Source organism: Portunus trituberculatus, chromosome 6 (genome assembly GCF_017591435.1).
Source record: "Portunus trituberculatus isolate SZX2019 chromosome 6, ASM1759143v1, whole genome shotgun sequence".
NCBI classification, from domain to species: Eukaryota; Metazoa; Arthropoda; class Malacostraca; order Decapoda; family Portunidae; genus Portunus; species Portunus trituberculatus.
In genome coordinates this window covers 1,995,876-2,016,388 of record NC_059260.1, presented here as the reverse complement: position 1 = coordinate 2,016,388, position 20,513 = coordinate 1,995,876, and the positions used below count along the sequence as shown (strand labels likewise).

Sequence of the window (20,513 nt, the reverse complement as noted above, 5' to 3'; positions counted from 1 at the left end):
GAGGGAGTGGGAAGCTTGTACTGAATTGCTAAATGAAGCGTAACACTCTCTCTCTCTCTCTCTCTCTCTCTCTCTCTCTCTCAGTAAGAAAGAAAGTACAAGGCGAAAAAGAAAGAGGAAAAAAATGATGAAGGAAAGAATAAGAGAAATGATGATGAAAGGAAGGGAAAGTAAACAGGAATAGAGGAAAAGGGAAAACGAAAGGAGGAAGAGGAGGAGGAGGAGGAGGAGGAGGAGGAGGAGGAGGAGGAGGAAGAAAGTGAAGGTAATAAATGGGAGGAGGAGAAGGAGGAGGTGGAGGGAGAGCAGCATGAGAAGATAGAAAGGAGATAAATGAGAGAGAGAGAGAGAGAGAGAGAGAGAGAGAGAGAGAGAGAGAGAGAGAGAGAGCAAAAATACAAATGCAGTAATAAAGAAAATGGAATAAAAAACGTAATAATGGAAATATAACAAAAAGAAAAAGAAAAAGAAGAGAAAGAGGATGGAGGGAAAATTGAATAAAGATGAAGAGAAAGAGAAACATTAAATGATAAACCAAATAAGGGAATAATGAAGAAAAAAGAAGAAAAAGAACAAGGAAAAGAAGATAAAAAAGAAAAAAAGAAAAATACGAATGAATAAGAAGGAAATGAAATTATAAAACTCTCTCTCTCTCTCTCTCTCTCTCTCTCTCTCTCTCTGGGACGTTGAATAATCATGCGTGTACGTGTCAGAGAGAGAGAGAGAGAGAGAGAGAGAGAGAGAGAGAGAGAGAGAGAGAGAGAGAGCAGCCTCTTACTCCAATCTCACACAACGTAACTCTAATTTTCTCAAGCAATTTTATGATGTCTGTTTTTCGCAATGGTCGTGGGAGGAGGAGGAGGAGGAGGAGGAGGAGGAGGAGGAGGAGGAGGAGGAGGAGGAGAATAGGTTTGAGTCAAGATGGAGAAAAGAAGGATTGAAGAGATAGGAAAAGGAGATTGTGATAGAAAATGGAAGAGGAGGAGGAGGAGGAGGAGGAGGAGGAAGAGGAGGAGGAGGAGGAGGGTGGTGGAAGAGGAAGAAGAAGGAAGAAATATGAATGAATGAGAAGAGGGAATAAGAAAGAAAGGAAGATGAAACAGGAAACAAAGAAGAAGAAGAAGAAGAAGAAGAAGAAGAAGAAGAAGAAGAAGAAGAAGAAGAAGAAGAAGAAGAAGAAGAAGAAGAAAGAAACAAACCAGAACAAACAAGTTACTTTAGCAATTCTAGCAATATTACATAAAACAAAACAAAAAAAAAGAAGAAAAAGGAAAATGAAGAAAAGAAGAGAAAAAAAGAAGATATTTAAGTAAGCTACTAGAACACACACCCTCCTCCTCCTCCTCCTCCTCTCTCTCTCTCTCTCTCTCTCTCTCTCTCTCTCTCTCTCTCTCTCTCTCTCTCTCTCTCTCTCTCTCTCTCTATCCGTGTTAACCTCTATTCGGCTCACCCATTGTTGTTTATTAGCGCGCCGAGTAACGCCCAGCCAAGATTACACGCGCTCAGATAACACTGGGAATTAATTAAGGCTGTATTTTAATTAACAGGTAATTTAAAGGGTTGATATTGTTAGTGTGTGTGTGTGTGTGTGTGTGTGTGTGTGTGTGTGTGTGTGTGTGTGTGTGTGTGTGTGATTCAATGTAAAGCGAGTGGTATTTGAACGGCCTTTGTTTGCTCAGAGAGAGAGAGAGAGAGAGAGAGAGAGAGAGAGAGAGAGAGAGAGAGAGAGAGAGAGAGAGAGAGAGAGAGACTACAATGCAAAATAGATGATAATCCAAATTTCTTACGTGAATTTATTTGTTCCATGAGAGAGAGAGAGAGAGAGAGAGAGAGAGAGAGAGAGAGAGAGATATCACGCACAAACACACCAGATGCTCAACATATTACAGAACTAAAACATTCTCTCTCTCTCTCTCTCTCTCTCTCTCTCTCTCTCTCTCTCTCTCTCTCTCTCTCTCTCAAATCTTACAAATTTTAGAGGAAATCTCGAAAATTTAGTGGCAATTTTCACTCTTACTGACCACCACTCCTCCTCCTCCTCCTCCTCCTCCTCCTCCTCCTCCTCCTCCTCCTCCTCCTCCTCCTCCTCCTCCTCCTCCTCCTCCTATTACAGCTAATTGTGTGTAATGATGATGCAACTCTTCTGCGTGGGGTGCTTGAGAGAGAGAGAGAGAGAGAGAGAGAGAGAGAGAGAGAGAGAGAGAGAGAGAGAGAGAGAGAGAGAGAGAGAGAGAGACGCGATAACTGTAATAAATTGAAGTTAAAATATTTGAATAACACGGAAGAGAGATAAAATGGCAAGAGAGAGAGAGAGAGAGAGAGAGAGAGAGAGAGAGAGATGCCAAACATTCACTTGATCAAAAACGTGACATCACTTAATCTCTCTCTCTCTCTCTCTCTCTCTCTCTCTCTCTCTCTCTCTCTCTCTCTCTCTCTCTCTCTCACAGTATTAATAGTAAAACAAAAAATAATTAATCACAGTGAAAGATTAACAACAACAACAACAACAATAACACTATCACCACCACCACCACCACCACCACCACCACCACCACCACCAAAGTCACGCATTCTTCTCAATTAATTAACACTCGTGGGAATTTTTTTTTTTTTTTTTTTTTTGCATGATGAAGTAACCTTTTAAAATCAACAACTCATTAATACACTAACATCAATTCCGTGTAGTAGTAGTAGTAGTAGTAGTGTGTGTGTGTGTGTGTGTGTGTGTGTGTGTGTGTGTGTGTGTGTGTGTGTGTGTGTGTTTTAGCATTTCAATCACGTTTTATTTAATGGGAAAAATCACCTTTTTTTTGTTGTTACTTTTATTTTCATTGCTACATCCGGTTCTTGTTCGGGGCAGAGAGAGAGAGAGAGAGAGAGAGAGAGAGAGAGAGAGAGAGAGAGAGAGAGAGAGAGAGAAATACTACTATTATCGGCCTAAAGGTTGAGAAAGGGAGAGTTATGGAGGGAGGGAGGGAAGGAGGGAGGGAGGTATTGGGACTAAAGGCAAGATGTGAAAGTTAGAAAGAGAGCAGACTTCCCTCCATCTCTCCATCCCTCCCTCCCTCCCTTCCCTCCCTCCGTGTCTGTCTGTCTGTTTGTCTCTCCGCTCAGAAAATGATGTAACAGTTTCCTTGTAAACACGTGACATGGCATGACGCGCGTGCACACCCAGACACACACACACACACACACACACACACACACACACACACACACACACACACACACACACACACACACACACACAGACTCACCTCAAATCTCAGTTTTTCATATTTTTCCCTCATCATCTCCATTAATCTTCTTCTTCTTCTTCTTCTTCTTCTTCTTCTTCTTCTTCTTCTTCTTCTTCTCTTCTTAGTTGTATGTCTCAATATGTTTTCCTCTCCTTATTTTTTTCTTTAGGTTCCACGCACGCACGCACACGCACAGTCACACGCACGTAATGTACACACACGCGCGTGATGACACCTTAGACAATGTGTGTGTGTGTGTGTGTGTGTGTGTGTGTGTGTGTGTGTGTGTGTGTGTGTGTTTGTCCACTCTCACTGTCACTCTTACTCTCACCAGCAAAAACTCACATTCCTTTCAATAGAACGGAGTGATTTTTTTTCATTGATTCTGGACGTGTTGTGTGTGTGTGTGTGTGTGTGTGTGTGTGTGTGTGTGTGTGTGTGTGTGTGTGTGTGTGTGTGTGTGGAAGCTTTTAGTTGTGTGAAAATGTTCTTTTTTTTTTTTTTCTTTATTTCTTTATTTCTCCTTTCTGTTTTTTTTTTTTTTTTATTCAAGACAGTTATATTGAGGCTTGGTAGTAACTTATGGCACTTTTGAGGCACTCGTTGGCTTTAGTAGTAGTAGCAGCAGTAGTAGTAGCAGTAGATAGGAATACCGCACTAACCGCTCTTTTTGTAGCAGTAGCAGTCTCAGAATATAACCTTCAATACACCACGCTGTTTTTGTAGCAGCAGCAGTAGTAGTAGCAGTAGTAGCAGGAGATACTGTTCAGAATACCACACTAACTCCTCAGCAGTCGTAATAGTAGAATCTGTACTGAATATGTGGTAAACCCTTCAGTAGTAGTAGTAGTAGTAGTAGTAGTAGCAGTAACACAACACACCACAAAAACAGGAGCGGTTCCAGCCACACTTCAACACCACTGAGGTCTTCGTGGTGTTGGTGGTGGTGGCGGTGGTGGCGGTGGTGTTGTGGCCAGAAGCAAATTGAGTCTCCCAGCTTCTCTCGGCCTCTTCTCTGTCTCTCTCCTCCTGTCCGCCTTGGCCGCCCCGCTTCGCTACACTGAGGCTGGCTGGTCCCCGTGTCTGTCTGTGTGTACGTGTGTCTGTGTGTGTGTGTGTGTGTGGGGCAGCCCAGGGAACAGCCACTAGCCCCACCCCAGCCGTCCAGCGCCCCGCCCCGCCCACTATCTCCACGTTCAGCCAATCACAATCATTCTATTCTCCTTTTTTTTTCTTTTTCTTCTTTTTTTTCGTTTTTTTTTGTAGCCATTCCCTCTTCTGCGGTTTTTTGCCTTTCTTTTTTTTTCTTTCTCTCTTTCTCTCTCTCCTTTTAGTCTTTCCTTCCATAGTTTCTTTCAGTTTATCTCTCTCTCTTTCTCATTCTCTCTCTCTCTCTCTCCCTCTGTTCGTTCTTCACTGCATCTCCATACCTCTCTCATTTTCTCTCTCTCCCTCTCTCTCAATATATCTTTCTCCCTATCTCTCCCTCCCTCTCTCTCCATCTCTCTCCTCGCTCTCAATGCATCTACCTCTCTCTCTCTCTCTCTCTCCCCACCCCGCTCCATCTCCCTCTCCCTCTCTCTTTCTATAGTGACTTGCAACAAAAACTGGAAGGAAAAACGAACTTAAGTCTTAAAAGGTGATGTAAGGTACGCTGAGGAAAGGTGGTGACTTGTAACTTGTAACTTGCAGGTACCATAAAGGAGAGAAAGATAAGGGGTACGTACCATAGCAACCCCCAACACCCCCACCCACCCCACCCAAGTCCTTGCCACTGTGTCCATCTCCGTGTGTGTGTGTGTGTGTGTGTGTGTGTGTGGACTTTTGACCTTATTAAATGTTTTGTTTTGTTTTTCTTCATATTTTTCTTTTTTTTTCTACTTTCTTTTGTTTTTTGTAGTAGCATCAGTAGTAGTTAGTGGGTCAGTGTTAGTGGTTCACGACTACTGCTACTACTACTGCTACTACTGCTGCTGCTACTGCTACTACTACAACTAAAACTATTACTACTATTGCTACTATTGTTAATGCTACTACTGCTATTGCTACTACTACTACTACTACTACTACTACTACTACTACTACTACTACTACTACTACTACTACTACTACTACTACTACTACTACTACTACTACTACTACTACTACTACTATTTTTGGCTTTGGTTGATGAAAATTAATGAATGAATAGATGAGAGAGAGAGAGAGAGAGAGAGAGAGAGAGAGAGAGAGAGAGAGAGAGAGAGAGAGAGAGATTCTAAGTGGAAAATAAAACAAAACAGAAAAAACTAAAAAAAAAAAAAATTTCTCACCCACGAATGCCAAAAAAAAAGGAGTGGATGAAATGAAGATCGAGAAGAGAAAGATAAGATGAAGTGGAACAAACATCAAACATTTCTATAATAACTTCAATGGTTCAAAAATGCCTCGTTATCTTATCAGTCTGCTTTCAAAGGCCACACAGACACGTAACCAGGTTCTCTTTAGTTTTTTCCCCTTTTTTCCCCTTCGTTCATGTCACAGAATACTCGCTTACTTGTACAACTATCACTGGGATCATGATAACCCTTTTTCCCTTTTTTCCCCTTCGTTCATGTCACAGAATACTTGGAAACTTGTTCAACTATCACTGGGATCATGCTAACCCCAATAACACTCACTGGAATCTGTTCACAGTGTAGATTGCAGGAAAACTATCACTAGAACCATTAAAACTCCCTTCAGAACTTCCACCACAGCCTGTTCAGAATGTAGATGACTTGTTTTACTGTTACTAGAATCATTTACTGCTTGTGTGCCATGACGCGTTTCCATATTCACTCTGGTGACTATTTGGTGACTCTATACAGCTTCAGAAACTCATTCGGGGTATTAAAATAGTGAAGACTGTGGCCATTAATCTTCTGACCTCCATTGATCCTTCCTAATGTCAACAAGATGGTTTAATCGTACAGTAATCTCAAGGTAAAAATGTGTCCCAGTACTGAAGGGGTTAAAATAGTGAAGACTGTGGCCATTAATCTTCTGACCTCCATTGATCCTTCCTAATGTCAACAAAATGGTTTAATCGTACAGTAATCTCAAGGTAAAAATGTGTCCCAGTACTGAAAGGGATTAAAAACTTTCTTGAAAACTTCGATAGCTTTCACTAGACCCTGTTGAACTTGTAGCTAACTTGTTTAACTATCTAATCGTGAAGACTCCCTTGGACAGCTCAGTTACTTCCACGGGAGCTTGTTAAGATGTAGATAACTCACTCATCTCACACTAAAGTCATGAATTCTCCCTTGAAAACACCAACAACATGTACTAGAGCAGTCATTTCCCCCTGCACCCAGTTCAACCATCCAGATTTCCCCCTTCATGTGTATGAGAGAAAGAGCAGTTAAAACATTGAGACTATTTACTGATTTATTTTTCAAATGTACAAATATACTGATAAACTTCTAGTAACAGAGTAAAGTGGATAGAGAGCAGTTAGTAACAATTAAGCATAGCCATAGAGAGCGGTTAGGAACAAATAAAAGGACTCTTGATTTGACTTTGAGATTTTTTTTAGTTAGTAGCTAATGTAATTATTTCCCCACCCTGGTAGCTTCAAATTTCCCCCCAGTTTGTGAACCACTGTACTAGAGCCTGTTCAAAGTGCAGAATGCTTATTTGACCATCACTAAAATGAAGATAAGCCCCTTGAAAACCCGTGTCACTTCTGAAAACAGACTTTACAACACGTCTAACTTCCAAAACACCCTTGAGGACACGCCTAATTTCCAAAAAACACATCAAAAACTCCAATAACTTCCAAACACCCTTAAAAACCCTATAACTTCAAAAAACACTCTTGAAAACAACAATAACTTCCAAAACACCCTTGAAAACCACAGTAACTCCCACTGGAACCTGTTAAAAGCATTGAATCCAAACTGAATACCACGGGAACCAAAAAAAGCACCCTTGAAAACACCAAGTAACCTGCATTAGAACCTGTTAGAAGTGCGGAATTGTAACTAAACATACACTTGTCAATAAAAACACATTAGAACTTAGATAAATGAGAGTTAGAGGGATTTAATGCTATAGAAACCTTATTAATTAGACTAGAGGGATTTAATGCTATAGGAACCTTATTAATTGTCACAGGAACACCCCTGAAAACCAGAGACGCTTGCCGTAAAGCTTGTTAATAGTAAGCTGAAAGGAGAAACGTTTAGAAGCAAGAAGCAAAAATGATAATAAAAACTTGATGGACCAAATTACTAGTGCCACCACCACCACCACCACCACCACCACCACCCCACCCCCACCACCACCAGTACTTCTAGACCAGTTTCCAAGGCCACCCTCTCACCCCCCCCTTCTCTCTCTCTCTCTCTCTCTCTCTCTCTCTCTCTCTCTCTCTCTCTCTCTCTCTCTCATCTTTCTCACAGTATCCTTTTCTCACAGTATCCACCCCACCATCTCCTCCTCCTCCTCCTCCTCCTCCTCCTCCTCCTCCTCCTCCTCCTGCTCTTCATCCTCCTTTCTCAGCCTTGCATTCAGCCTTCAGGAAAAAGCGGAACATCTCTCTCCTCCGCTTCCTCCTCCTCCTCCTCCTCCTCCTCCTCCTCCTCCTCCTCCTCCTCCTCCTCCTCCTCCTCCTCCTCCTTTGTCCTGGGGGTAGGGGTGGTGAAGGCCACACCCCCCACCATTCCCTCACCATCACAAGGACAAAGATGGCATGTGGGAAACTTACCATCACTAGTATCATCATCATCATCATCATCATCATCATCATCATCATTATCATCTTCTTTTCCTTCTTCTTCATTATCATCACCATCATCATCATTTTCGTCATCATCATCATCATCTTGTTCTTCTTCATCATCATCATCATCATTATTGCAGTTACCATCATTATTATCACCATTATCATTACCACCACCACCACCACCACCACCACACAACATAATTATAGACACTGTTTCCTTTACATTGCTACAACATTCACGTACTGTTGTTGTTGTTGTTGTTGTTGTTATTATTATTATTACTATTATTATTATTATTATTACTATTATTATTATTATTATTATTATTATTATTATTATTATTATTGTTATTATTATTATTATCCATCATTCGTGAGCTTGCTTTCAAGGTGGTCTACTCTGCAAAGTTTCTCTCTCTCTCTCTCTCTCTCTCTCTCTCTCTCTCTCTCTCTCTCTCTCTCTCTCTCTCTCTCTCTCTCTCTCTCTCTCTCTCTCTCTCTCTCTCTCTCTCTCCTTAGACAATATAACACCTATCTTTCATCTTAAGAGAGAGAGAGAGAGAGAGAGAGAGAGAGAGAGAGAGAGAGAGAGAGAGAGAGAGCATCAAAATTTTACTTTCTTGAATGACGAGAAAAAAATGGAGATTGGTCACGGATTTACATGATTCTCTCTCTCTCTCTCTCTCTCTCTCTCTAGTCGTGTGGAAAAGTTTGTGGTGAAAGTGAAAGATGAAAATTAATTAAAACTTCGAAAGAAAACGAAAACGGAAACAGAAAACGTGAATATTGGGAGGGAAAACTCAAATAAATATGCAGATTATTTATTTTATTCATTTATTTTATATTTTGAGCGTTCTAAATAATTAAATAGGGCTTGATAAATGATAATAGGTAATAAATAACGTTTAGTATAGGATTAAACTGACGATCTCTTGTGAAATAGTAGTAGTAGTAGTAGTAGTAGAAGTAGAAGTAGTAGTAGAAGTAGTAGTAGTAGTAGTAGTAGTAACAATAGAAATGCAAAGTCACCAGCAGGAAAAGTAATTCGGTATTGAACTCAAGACAAGAAAAAAAAAAAAAATTAGTTTGTGTTGCTGATTCATTCTCATCTCGATCTCAGTTGGTTTGCTCTCTCTCTCTCTCTCTCTCTCTCTCTCTCTCTCTCTCTCTCTCTCTCTGACAATGTAAGAATAGATAACACCTAAAAAATCTTAATATCTCTCAATTTTCTCTCGTTCCTTCAAGTCACCGCAGTTATTGAACGAAAGAAAACGAAATATTGTCATTTTCTTTATTATTACCATTTTCTTTATTTATTTTGTCTCCATTATTCGTTGCCATTCCCTCTTTATGTTGGTATTGATCAATCTTTCACTAGCATAAGGTAAAACTGCAGAATCTTGCTAAGCTGTCACTAAATTTAGGAAAACATCGTTAAAACTCCAATAACTTCCACTAGAACCCCTTATAAATGCAGAACCCTTTATAAACTACCCTTAGAATCATGAAAACACCCTTAAAAATAATAACTTCCACTAGAACCCCTTATAAATGCAGAACCCTTTATAAACTACCCTTAGAATCATAAAAACACTCTTAAAAATAATAACTTCCACTAGAACCCCTTATAAATGCAGAACCCTTTATAAACTACCCTTAGGACCATGAAAACACCCTTAAAAACTAATAATTTCCACCTGAACCCCTTATAAATGCTGAACTCTTAATGAAATACCCTTAGAATCATAAAAACACCCTTAAAAACTCTAATAACTCCACTAGAACCTCATAAAAACGCAGGACTCTTGTTAAATAGTGAAGACTGTGGCCATTAATCTTCTGCCCTCCATAGACCCTTGCTAATGTCAATAAAATGGTCTAATGGCACACAAATCTCAAGGTGAAAATGTGTTCCAGTACTGAAGGGGTTAAAATAGTGAAGACTGTGGCCATTAATCTTCTGACCTCCATAGACCCTTCCTAATGTCAATAAAATGGTCTAATGGTACACAAATCTCAAGGTGAAAATGTGTTCCAGTACTGAATGGGTTAAAATAGTGAAGACTGTGGCCATTAATCTTCTGACCTCCATAGACCCTTGCTAATGTCAATAAAATGGTCTAATGGCACACAAAACTCAAGGTGAAAATGTGTTCCAGTACTGAAGGGGTTAAGAACACAAATTAATGGTTACTGTGCCCTGATAGAAGCAATAAAGACACGAAAAACGAAAAAAAAAACGAGATAAAAGAAAACGAAGCATTGGAACTCCATGAACCCTTCCACGCACGGAGAGACGGAAGTGATTCGAAGCTCCAAACACGAAACGGTTCACTCGGTTCACTCATTCTAACTAGTGAACTGAACCGAACTGCCTTGTAATGATGGTGTAAAATGACTGTTTATTTGTATTTTTTTTCTTCTTTTTTCTTCTTTTTTCCTTCCTTTCCCAGAGCAGTGATAAGTGGAAAAGAAGAGAGAGAGAGAGAGAGAGAGAGAGAGAAAGGGAAAGGGAAAAATAATTGAGAGCGAGAGGAAAGTTCAAATATCTCGGAACTGCTTCGAAGAATGATTTGAAAGTTGAATTGTGTTATTTCTATTTTTTTTCAGATGTGAGTGACAGCCATTACTTGAGAGAGAGAGAGAGAGAGAGAGAGAGAGAGAGAGAGAGAGAGACACAAATAAATAGATAGATAGATAAATAAATAAATAGATTGCTAGCTAGATAGATAGATAAATAGATAGATAGATGAATAAATAAATAAATAAATAAGATAGAAAGTTAATCGTCCATGAAGTGAAAGCAAAATCTTGATCTTAAGCAAGTCATGAATTGGGAAGAACAGGAAATCTCAGTCCTTCCCTCTCCGTTTTCTTTTTTTCCGTTTTCTTTTTATTCTTTTTTCTTTTTTCTTTTTTTTTTTCTGGTTGAGTTTTCCCTGTAATGGTGATGTTTAATGGTGCTGACATGTTTCTCTCTCTCTCTCTCTCTCTCTCTCTCTCTCTCTCTCTCTCTCTCTCTCTCTCTCTCTCTCTCTCTCTCTCTCTCTCTCTCTCTCTTGTCATTCCTTCTTCTTCTTCTTCTTCTTCTTCTTCTTCTTCTTCTTTTCTTCTTCTTCTTTTTATTCTTCTTCTTCTTCTTCTTCTTCTTCTTCTTCTTCTTCTTCTTCTTCTTCTTCTTCTTCTTCTTCTTCTTCTTCTTCTTCTCTCTCTCTCTCTCTCTCTCTCTCTCTCTCTCTCTCTCTCTCTCTCTCTCTCTCTCTCTCTCTCTCTCTCTCTCTCTCTCTCTCTCTCTCTCTGTCAAGATCAAGATTGAATCAGCTGTTCGCGAGACACAAGAGGAGGAGGAGGAAGACCACGCCCCCTGCTGCCGCTACACCCTCACATTATTTCACTATTTTCTCTAATAAATCGTGCGTGTTTGACCTTGACCTGACCCCATCGGAGAGGTCAGGTCACCGGGAGCATGTGAGGTCACCGGTACATAGAGAAATAGGGGAAATAAGGTGAAATAAGTGTGTTTGTGTGTGTGTGTGTGATATATTTTTTTTTTCGTGTTTATTATTTTTTTATTTGTTGTTTTGGAAAAAGTTAAAAATATGGGATGGATTTTGTAAGGCCATAGTAATTAATTGTATATTCCGGTGCCTGTGGAATCGAAGCCTACACTGATTAGGTTTGGATAGTGTAAGGGGGCGGTCCGGATTAGGTTAGGATAGTTTAATGGAAGGGGGCGGAGGGTTATTGTTAAGTTTGGATAATTTCAGCAAAGATTTTCCATGATTTTTTTTACACTTTCCAATTTTTTCCTTAGATATTTTTCCGGATCGCCATATCTCGTCTCTTTTGCCCCCCCCCTAACCCCGGATTCCCCACCGTCCCCCAAGCTTGCTGTAGGAGGTGGAGGGGGGGTGGATGTAGGAAAGGGGAGGTCCTATTATTTTGTGATTTTTTTGTTAATGCTCATGTCACTTCTACAAAACTACTACTACTACTACTACTACTACTACTACTACTACTACTACTACTACTACTACCACCACAATAACAACTAAAGTCCCACTAAAAAACCCTTTTCCCTCTTTTTCCCTCATTCCAGCTGCAACAATGACACCCCCACCCATAGACACCCCCATGGACACCGCCCCACACCCCCACACCCAAACGCTCCACCTCCATCTGCTACATGAGTCTCGCTGATGCCTTCCTGACGCGGCTACAGCAGGAGGCAGAGAGCAGGAGTAAGAGAAGGATGGAGAAGGAGGGGGTGGTGGTGGAGGTGGTGGCAGTGCAGGGGATGTCGGCAGGGGTTCGTGCAGGGGTACCTCGCCAGGGTTTACGAACAGGGGCAGGGTACGTTCAGTAAAGCCAAGACCTTCGCTAAACAGACCATTTATGAGTGCGAGAGGAGTAATCAATGCAAAGGTTAGTTGTGTGTGTTTTTTTCATGTTTTTGCTATTATTATTATTATTATTATTATTATTATTATTATTATTATTATTATTATTATTATTGTTGTTGTTATTTTGTAAAGGTTAGTTTGTTTGTTTTTTCCTGTTTTTTTTCTATTCTTCTTCTTCTTCTTCTTCTTCTTCTTCTTCTTCTTCTTCTTATTATTATTATTATTATTATTATTATTATTATTATTAAAGGTTTGTTTTTGCGTTGCTTTATTTGTTGATTTATTTTGTTTATCTACATTTTGTCTATTTATTTCCTGGTTCATTAATTTTGTTTGTTTTTGTTGTTTTTTGCTTTATTTATTTATTTATTTATTTAGGTATTCATTTATTTTATTTGTAATTCCTTCTTTGTTTGATTTAGTTTTTCTCTTGTTATATTTTTTCTATTATTATTATTATTATTATTATTATTATTATTATTATTATTATTATTATTGTCGTTACTATTGCTTCTATATTTTTGTATTAGACCTTAGCAATAAACTTCAATGTGTTATTTTTTTTTTCATCTTATTTTATTTTGAGCCTGTAAAAGATCATCACCTCAACAGTCCTTTGTCCGCTATGTGATCCAGGTTAGGTTAGGTTGGGTTGGGTTGGGTAAGGTTAGGTTGGGTTGGGTTAGGTTAGGTTAGGTTAGGTTAGGTTGGGTTGTACATTTGGGCCAATAAATATATCAGTATCTCTCTTTGTCCATGTCTTTACCTCTCCTTCTCTCTCTTTCTTCCTCCTTCTATTTCCTCTTCTCTCCTCACCTCTCCTCTCCTCTCCTCTCCTCTCCTCTCCTCTCTTTTCTTTTCTTTTCTTTTCTTTTCTTTTCTTTTCTTCTCCTCTCCTCTACTCTCTACTTCTTGCTCTCTGCTCTCTCTCTCTCTCTCTCTCTCTCTCTCTCTCTCTCTCTCTCTCTCTCTCTCTCTCTCTCTCTCTCTCTCTCTCTCTCAGGCAGTTCCAGTGGTGACCCTACAAAGACTCGTGCCAATGGGTGTTCAGCGTACATCTCCTTCTTGTTCGAGGAGGGTGCCACGGTCACCGCCTGTGTGGTGCGCCGCCGCCTCACACACACCGGCCATGACCCCAATAACAGGTGTGTGGTGCAGGTGTGGTGATGTATTGGTGATTTGCTGTTTGGTGTCCTAATATCGCGAGTGTTTTTATTTTATTTTTTTCTCTCCTTCCTTCACTTTTTTTCTTTCTTTCTTTCTTTCTTTCTTCTTTTTCTTTTTTTCCTTTTGTTTCTCTTTTTTGTTTTTTTCTTTTTGTTTCTTTTGCATTTTCTTCTTTGTTTTTTTTTTTTTTTTGGAACCATGACCCCAATAACAGGTGTGTGGTGATGTCTTGGTGATTTGCTGTTTGGTGTCCTAATGTTGTGAGTGTTTTTTTTTTTTTTTTTTTATATTTTATTTCTTGCTTTTTTTTTCTCTCTCTCTCTTTCTTTTCTTTTCTTTTCTTGACCTCCAATAACAGGTGTGTGATGTTGTCTTGTTGGTGCTCTCCTTCTTTCTTTCTTTCTTCTTTCTTTTATCTTTTCTCTTTTTTTCCTCTCCTTTCTTTTTCTATCTTTTCTATCTTTTCTCTCTCTCTCTCTCTCTCTCTCTCTCTCTCTCTCTCTCTCTCTCTCTCTCTCTCTCTCTCTCTCTCTCTCTCTCTCTCCTGTACTGATCATGTATTTCTCATCATCATTATTTTTTAATACCATTCACCCCTGACCTTTGACCTTCGACCTTTTGACCTTTTGACCTTTTGACCTTCAGGGAGGAGTCAAGAATCAGCCGCATTGACCTTAAACTACGCTTCCTGATCGAGACATGGCTGCAGGCGGGACTCAAGGTCAGCGAGGTCATGTCAGAGGTTGCGAAATGGAACAAGACACAAGGGTACACTGACCACCACAACCGCCGCTATTTTCCGACCCGACAGGATATCCAGCAGATAGCATTGACCTCCCGCAGACTCCCCAAGGTCATGTCAGGTCACCCGCGCCAGAAACCAAGGAAATATGACACTCTGGGGAAAGATAATGCTGTACAGGTTCTCAAGGGTGAATTTCGTGAGTGGTGTGTGTTCCAGCAGTCACGCACCACGGCCGGTCCATCTCCCAGGCCTCTAGTGGTGGTGGTGCAGAATTCGGGCATGCGTGGGGCGATGGACAGGCTCGGTGGGGAGTTCATGTGTCTGCGGAGTAATTTTGAAGGTTTGTGTTGGTTTTGGTGTGTGTTTGTCTTGTTTTGGTGTGTTTGTGGTTTTTTCTATTTTTTCGTTTTTCTTTTTCTCTATTTTTTTTCTTTTCTTTTTTCTTTTTCTCTTCCTCTCTTCCTCTTTTTTATTTTCTCTTTTTGTCTCTTCTTTTTCTGTAGTGTTTTTGTTTGTTTTTCTTTTTCTTTTTCTATTTTTTTTTTCTCCTTTTTCTCTTCCTCTTCTCCTTTTTATTTTTTTCTCTTCTTTTCTCTAGTTCTCTTTACCTTTTCTGTTTTCTTTCTTTTCTCTCTTCCTTTTTCTTTACTTTCTTTTCCTTTCTCTCTCTCTCTCTCTCTCTCTCTCTCTCTCTCTCTCTCTCTCTCTCTCTCTCTCTCTCTCTCTCTCTCTCTTTAAAATCCCCTTACTAGATCCCCAACCCCTCTAAAGCACTCTCTTATCTCCCCCCTTAAAAATCCCTTAATTAGACCCATTAATAGATCCCCATGCCCCCCTAAACATCCCCTTAAAAACTACCACAATTCCCTTAAGCACCCCATTAATGCCCCCCCCTCCCCAGGGCTGCGTCAGTATGGCAGTGCGGTGTATGTGGTAGCGGTGAGTGATGGTGGCAGTGGTGCTGGTGGTGCTCTCCCGGCTGCTTACATAGTGACAAGTGATGATGAGCCCACCACCTTCCTCCTGGCTTTCCGAGAGCTACTCACCCACTGCCCTGCTGCCCCAAGGTATACACACACACACACACACACACATCTCACACCGAGAGGGTCCGGGTTCGAGTCCTATCTGCGGCGAGGCAAATGGGTATAGCTCTTAATGTGTAGGGTGTGTTGAGGTAGCAGGAAATAGGTATGGGATGTAACTGGAGGGGTTGTGGCCTCACTTTCCTGGTGTGTGGAGTGTGTTGTGGTCTCAGTCCTACCTGAAGATCGGTCTATGAGGTCTGAGCTCGCTCCGTAATGGGGAAGGCTGGCTGGGTGACCATGAATACACACATAGATAGATTTGCCTTGATTTTTTTTTCATTGCAAAGTTTAGTTAGTTTGTTTTATTAATTTGTAAAGTTAGGTCAGGTTAGGTTAGGTGAGGGTGGGTCTGGTCAGTATTTCTCCTCCTTCTTCCTCCCAGTTAATGATTCCTCCTCTTCCTCCTCCTCCTTGCAGTGAATAATTCTCTCTCCTCTTCCTCCTGGTGGTGTTGGTACAGAGTGGTGATGGTGGACCAGGAGATACAAGGGTTCGCTGAGGTGTTGGCAACGCTGCTGCCTGACACTCTTCCTCCTCCCTTGGGTGCAGGTGGCCCAGGTAACAGTGTATTGTTCCAGTGCTATTTACATACTGTTTTTTTTATTTTGTTTGTTTATTTTTGATTTTCTTTATTTATTTTGAGAACAGATTATTTTGTTGTGTTTGTAAAGTTTATTTCTCAAGTGAGTTTTTTTTTTTTTTTACTTTCTATTGTTTTATTTTTTATTTAGTTCTTTATTTTTGTGGTTGTTATTTTAGAACTGAATTTCTTGTTTTTGTTTTTCTTTTATAAATTTTATTAAGTGAGCTTTTTGCGATTCTTTTTTTTTTCTTATTTTTTTTTGCTTGATAACATTTCTTTTGTGTTTCTTTCCTTTAACCATTACATTCCTTCACCTCACACTAACTACACATGTCCCACCTCCCTTCCATTTTATTTTTTCTTTATACCCTTTATTTACACTTTGTTCCTCCCTTGCATTATTATATATATTCTTTTTATTTTTTTCTATACCCTTTCTGTGTGTCCCGTTCATCATTTTCTACTTCTTTTCAATCTCTTTCATTTATCCACTATTATTTCCATCCTTTCATTACCTTTCCTTTTTATTTTTTTTTTCTTTCCTTCCTTTCATTATTTTTCACCTATTTATTATTTTTTTTCCAATTCCTTCCATTATATTTCCTTTTTATTTCTTTTTTTTAATCAATTTTTTCTATACCTTTCCTGTTTCCCTTCATTATCTTCTATTTTTTCCCAATCCCTTCATTTACACACTATCACTTTCCCCATTTCTATTAGTTCTCCTCCTTATCTTTTTGTCACTTCTATAATATTTGCTATACCTTTCCTGTGTGTCCTTCATTATTATCTACTTTTCTATACCCTTCATTTATCTCCTCTTCCATTCTTTCTTTTATCTTTTCATTTCTATCAATTTTTTTTTTTTTTTCTATACCTTACCTGTGTCGCTTTAGGAGGTCCACCGGTGGCTGCAGGCGTCCCCAGCAGCAGGGAAGGAGAACGCTGGAGTGAGGAGGATGCTTCTTCAGTGCCTTCAGGAGCTGAGGGCCTGTGACACGGTGAGCCAAGCAGGGGACAGTCAGCTCTCTTTTAACCCCTTCAGTAGTGGGATGCATTTTTACCTTGAGATTTGTGTATGATTTCTCTCTCTCTCTCTCTCTCTCTTTTGTCTTATCTTCTCCTTTCCTCTCTTCTCTTCTCTTCTCTCCTCTCTTTCTCTTGTCTTCTCTTCTCTTCTCTCCTCTCTTCCTCTTGTCTTGTCCTCTCCTTTCCTCTCTTCTCTTCTCTTCTCTCCTCTCCTCTCTTTCTATTGTCTTATCTTCTCCTTTCCTCTCCTCTCTTTCTATTGTCTTATCCTCTCCTTTCCTCTCCTCTCCTCTCTCTCTAAGTATTAAAAGAAAACCAAAACAACCTTTTTTTTTTATTTTCTCCGGCAGAAGGAGGCGTTCGTGGCGTCGGTGGGGCAGCTGGAGGGGCGGCCGGGGCTGGAGGGGTTCCTGGCCATGCTGTGGGCGGACTGGCTGACTCACCCGACCCGCTGGAGTGACTTTGGCAGGGCAGAGCTGTGTGGTGGTCCGGCCCAGGCTGCTGTGTGGGAAAGGTCTGGCTGTGGTGGTGGTGGTGTTTGTGGGTTCTTATTGGTGTTGTTAATTGTGGTGGTGTTATTGGAGTTGATTTTTAATCCTAATGTTAATATGTTATGAATGAATATAAATTTTTCTCTTAATTTAATGTGTCAGCTGTTAAAATCTCTCACAACATTATCTTATGGTCTGCAGATATTAATATTAGTTAGTTTATTCACCAAGAATAAGTTTCTCCGTCTTAATCAATGCATTAGCTATTAAAATCCATCCCAACACTCCATTAATCCATCCCAACACTCCATTAAAATCCGTCTCAACATTCCCCTTATGGTGTGTACGTTAATGTTAGCTATTTTATCCACCAGTGTAAAGTTTCCCTTATTATGTTAAATGTTAAGAATCTCTCAATAATATTTCTTTGTGGTCTGAAGGTTCATGTTAGCTATTTTGTTCACCCGTATAACGTAGTGTTACCTTTTAAAGTCTTTCCTGTGTAGGTTGATGTTATTCACCAGTATAAAGTTTCTTGGTTAAGGCGTTAGCTATTAAAATCTCTCCCAACATTTCCCTTATGGTTCTATGTTAATTTTAGTTACAGGTAACTTGATTCACACGAGAGATGTGTTCCAAGAGGTGTCGCGTATTTCAAAATTTGCTTAAAACAAACTTGTAATTCTCATAAGAAACAATAGATAATAGGAAGGGTGCGGGCTGTGGTCCAAATCGTGTATAAGCAAACCGATCGCACAAATTGAATTATAATATTTTTTCGGTCATGAATTAATAAAACGGGTAAATTAAACACACGTAAATCAAGAGTTACCCGTATTTTATTAACTTTTATCTATCAACAAGTATTAAGTTTCTCTCATTGTGTTACCTCTTAAAATCTCTCCCAACATTCCCCTTACGGTTCTTTGCTAATATCAGTTATTTTATTCACTATTTGATCAACAAGTATTAAATTTCTCTCACAAAGTGTTTGCTGTTAAAATCTGAGACATTCCTGTGTGTTGTGTAGGCTGTTCCTGAGGCTGCACCACCAGTTCCTGAAGGGCGTGCACACCAGGAGGACACTGCCAGACCTGCTCAAGCTCCTCACCGACACCATCACACACAGGAAGAAGTGAGGCAACCCAGCTGTGTGTGTGTGTGTGTGTGTGTGTGTGTGTGTGTGTGTGTGTGTGTGTGTGTGTGTGTGTGTGTGTGTGAGGTACAAAGGAAGACTGTTTATGGATGTGAGAGAGGCTGGAGTGACTGTAGGGCTGTGGAAAGAGTGAATATTGAGGTGAGGGGCTGTGGTGAGTGACTGTGGGTTCATCAACATACTGTGGGGGACATACTGTGGGTCTGTGGGCTGTGGAGAGAGAGAGAGAGAGAGAGAGAGAGAGAGAGAGAGAGAGAGAGAGAGAGAGAGAGAGAGAGAGAGAGAGAGAGAGAGAGAGAGAGAGAGAGAGAATATTGAGGTGTGTGTGTGTGTTGAGGTGTGTGTGTGTGTGTTGAGAGGTGTGTGTGTGTGTGTGTGTGTGTGTGTGTGTGTGTGTGTGTGTGTGTGTGTGTGTGTGTGTTTTTTTTTACCTAATTCTGTTCAGTTTGTCTTCATAAGTCAAATCTCTTAAGTCAGGCACCATTTTTGTTGCAGCCCTCTGTACTTTCTCTAGTTTCCTTATGTGTTTCTTTAAGTTCGGAGCCCACTGTATTGTTGCATATTCAAGCCTTGGTCTTATCATTGCAGTAATTATTTTCTTCATCATTTCTTCATCTAAATATACGAACGCCACTCTTATGTTCCTCAATAAGTTCAATACTTCTCCAATTATTTTGTTTATATGTCTCTCTGGCGATAGGTCATTGGTAATTGTCACCCCAAGGTCTTTTTCTTCATGACTGGTTTTATGTCTTCATTTCCTATCTTGTACATACTCCTGATTCTTCTTTCACTCTTGCCAAACTCTAATTTCTTGCATTTTGTCGTGTTGAACTCCATTTGCCATGTACAGCTCCATTTCCATATTCTGTCCAAGTCTTCCTGGAGTAGTTCGCAATCTTTGTCACATCTCACTTTTCTTAACAATTTTGCATCGTCTGCAAATAGGCTCACATAACTGGACACCCCATCCACCATGTCATTTATGTAGACCGCGAACATTACTGGTGCCAACACTGATCCCTGTGGAACTCCACTCTCCACCAAGCCCCATTCTGATGGTCTGTCCTTAATTATTGTTCTCATTTCTCTTCCTACCAAAAGTCTTCCATCCATTTTAGTAAACTGCCATGCACTCCTCCTACCATTTCAAGTTTCCAGATCAGTCTCCGGTGTGGTACCTTATCAAAGGCCTTTTTTAAATCCAGATATATTCCATCAGCCCAACCATCTCTTTCCTGTATTACATCTATCACCCTCGAATAGTAACATATCAGGTTTGTCGTGCATGAACGCCCTTTTCTAAAACCAAATTGACACTCACAAAGTATGTCATTTTTCTCCAAGAAGTCTGTCCATCTATTCTTCACCACCCTCTCACACATCTTAGCTACCACACTTGTAAGTGACACTGGTCTATAGTTCAATGGGTCTCTCTTGTTACCTGATTTATAAATTGGGACAATGTTAGCTCTTTTCCAGTCTTGGGGCACTACACCTTCCCTTAATGAGGCATCAATTACTTCACAAACTTTTTCTGCCAGTTGCTCCCTGCATTCTCTTAAAATCCATCCTGATACCCCATCAGGTCCCACAGCTTTTCTCACTTCTAAACTCCCCATCATATTCTTGATCTCCTCCACAGTTACTTGAAACTCCTTCATAATCCCTTTCTGTTCCATTACCAGTGGTTTGTCAAAAGCAGTCTCCTTTGTGAATACCTTCCGAAAGCATCCATTCATAGCCTCTGCCATTTCCTGGGATCCTCACTGCATACTCCATTTACTTCTAAACTTTCAATACTTTCTCTATTTTTGATGTTGTTGTTCACATGTCTGTAAAAAGCCTTGGTTGGTCTTTAC

General features: G+C 40.1%; 2 protein-coding genes across 2 annotated transcripts in view; one reads left to right on the top strand and one right to left on the bottom strand.

Moving 5' to 3' along the window:
• Positions 1 to 3,319, bottom strand: part of LOC123518305 (WAG22 antigen-like) — a 21,263-nt gene extending 17,944 nt beyond the window's left edge. The window contains exon 1 of the mRNA XM_045279049.1: positions 3,258 to 3,319. The gene's annotated coding sequence lies outside the window, so the exon portion shown is untranslated. The remainder of the gene's footprint in view (positions 1 to 3,257) is intronic.
• Positions 1 to 20,513, top strand: part of LOC123516892 — a 36,069-nt gene that overhangs the window by 11,067 nt on the left and 4,489 nt on the right. The window contains 10 exon segments of the mRNA XM_045276624.1: positions 12,116 to 12,283; positions 12,285 to 12,414; positions 13,396 to 13,537; positions 14,205 to 14,644; positions 15,206 to 15,371; positions 15,853 to 15,915; positions 15,917 to 15,950; positions 16,872 to 16,976; positions 17,355 to 17,518; positions 18,526 to 18,630. Of these exon segments, the coding sequence (XP_045132559.1) occupies positions 12,116 to 12,283; positions 12,285 to 12,414; positions 13,396 to 13,537; positions 14,205 to 14,644; positions 15,206 to 15,371; positions 15,853 to 15,915; positions 15,917 to 15,950; positions 16,872 to 16,976; positions 17,355 to 17,518; positions 18,526 to 18,630 (1,517 nt within the window).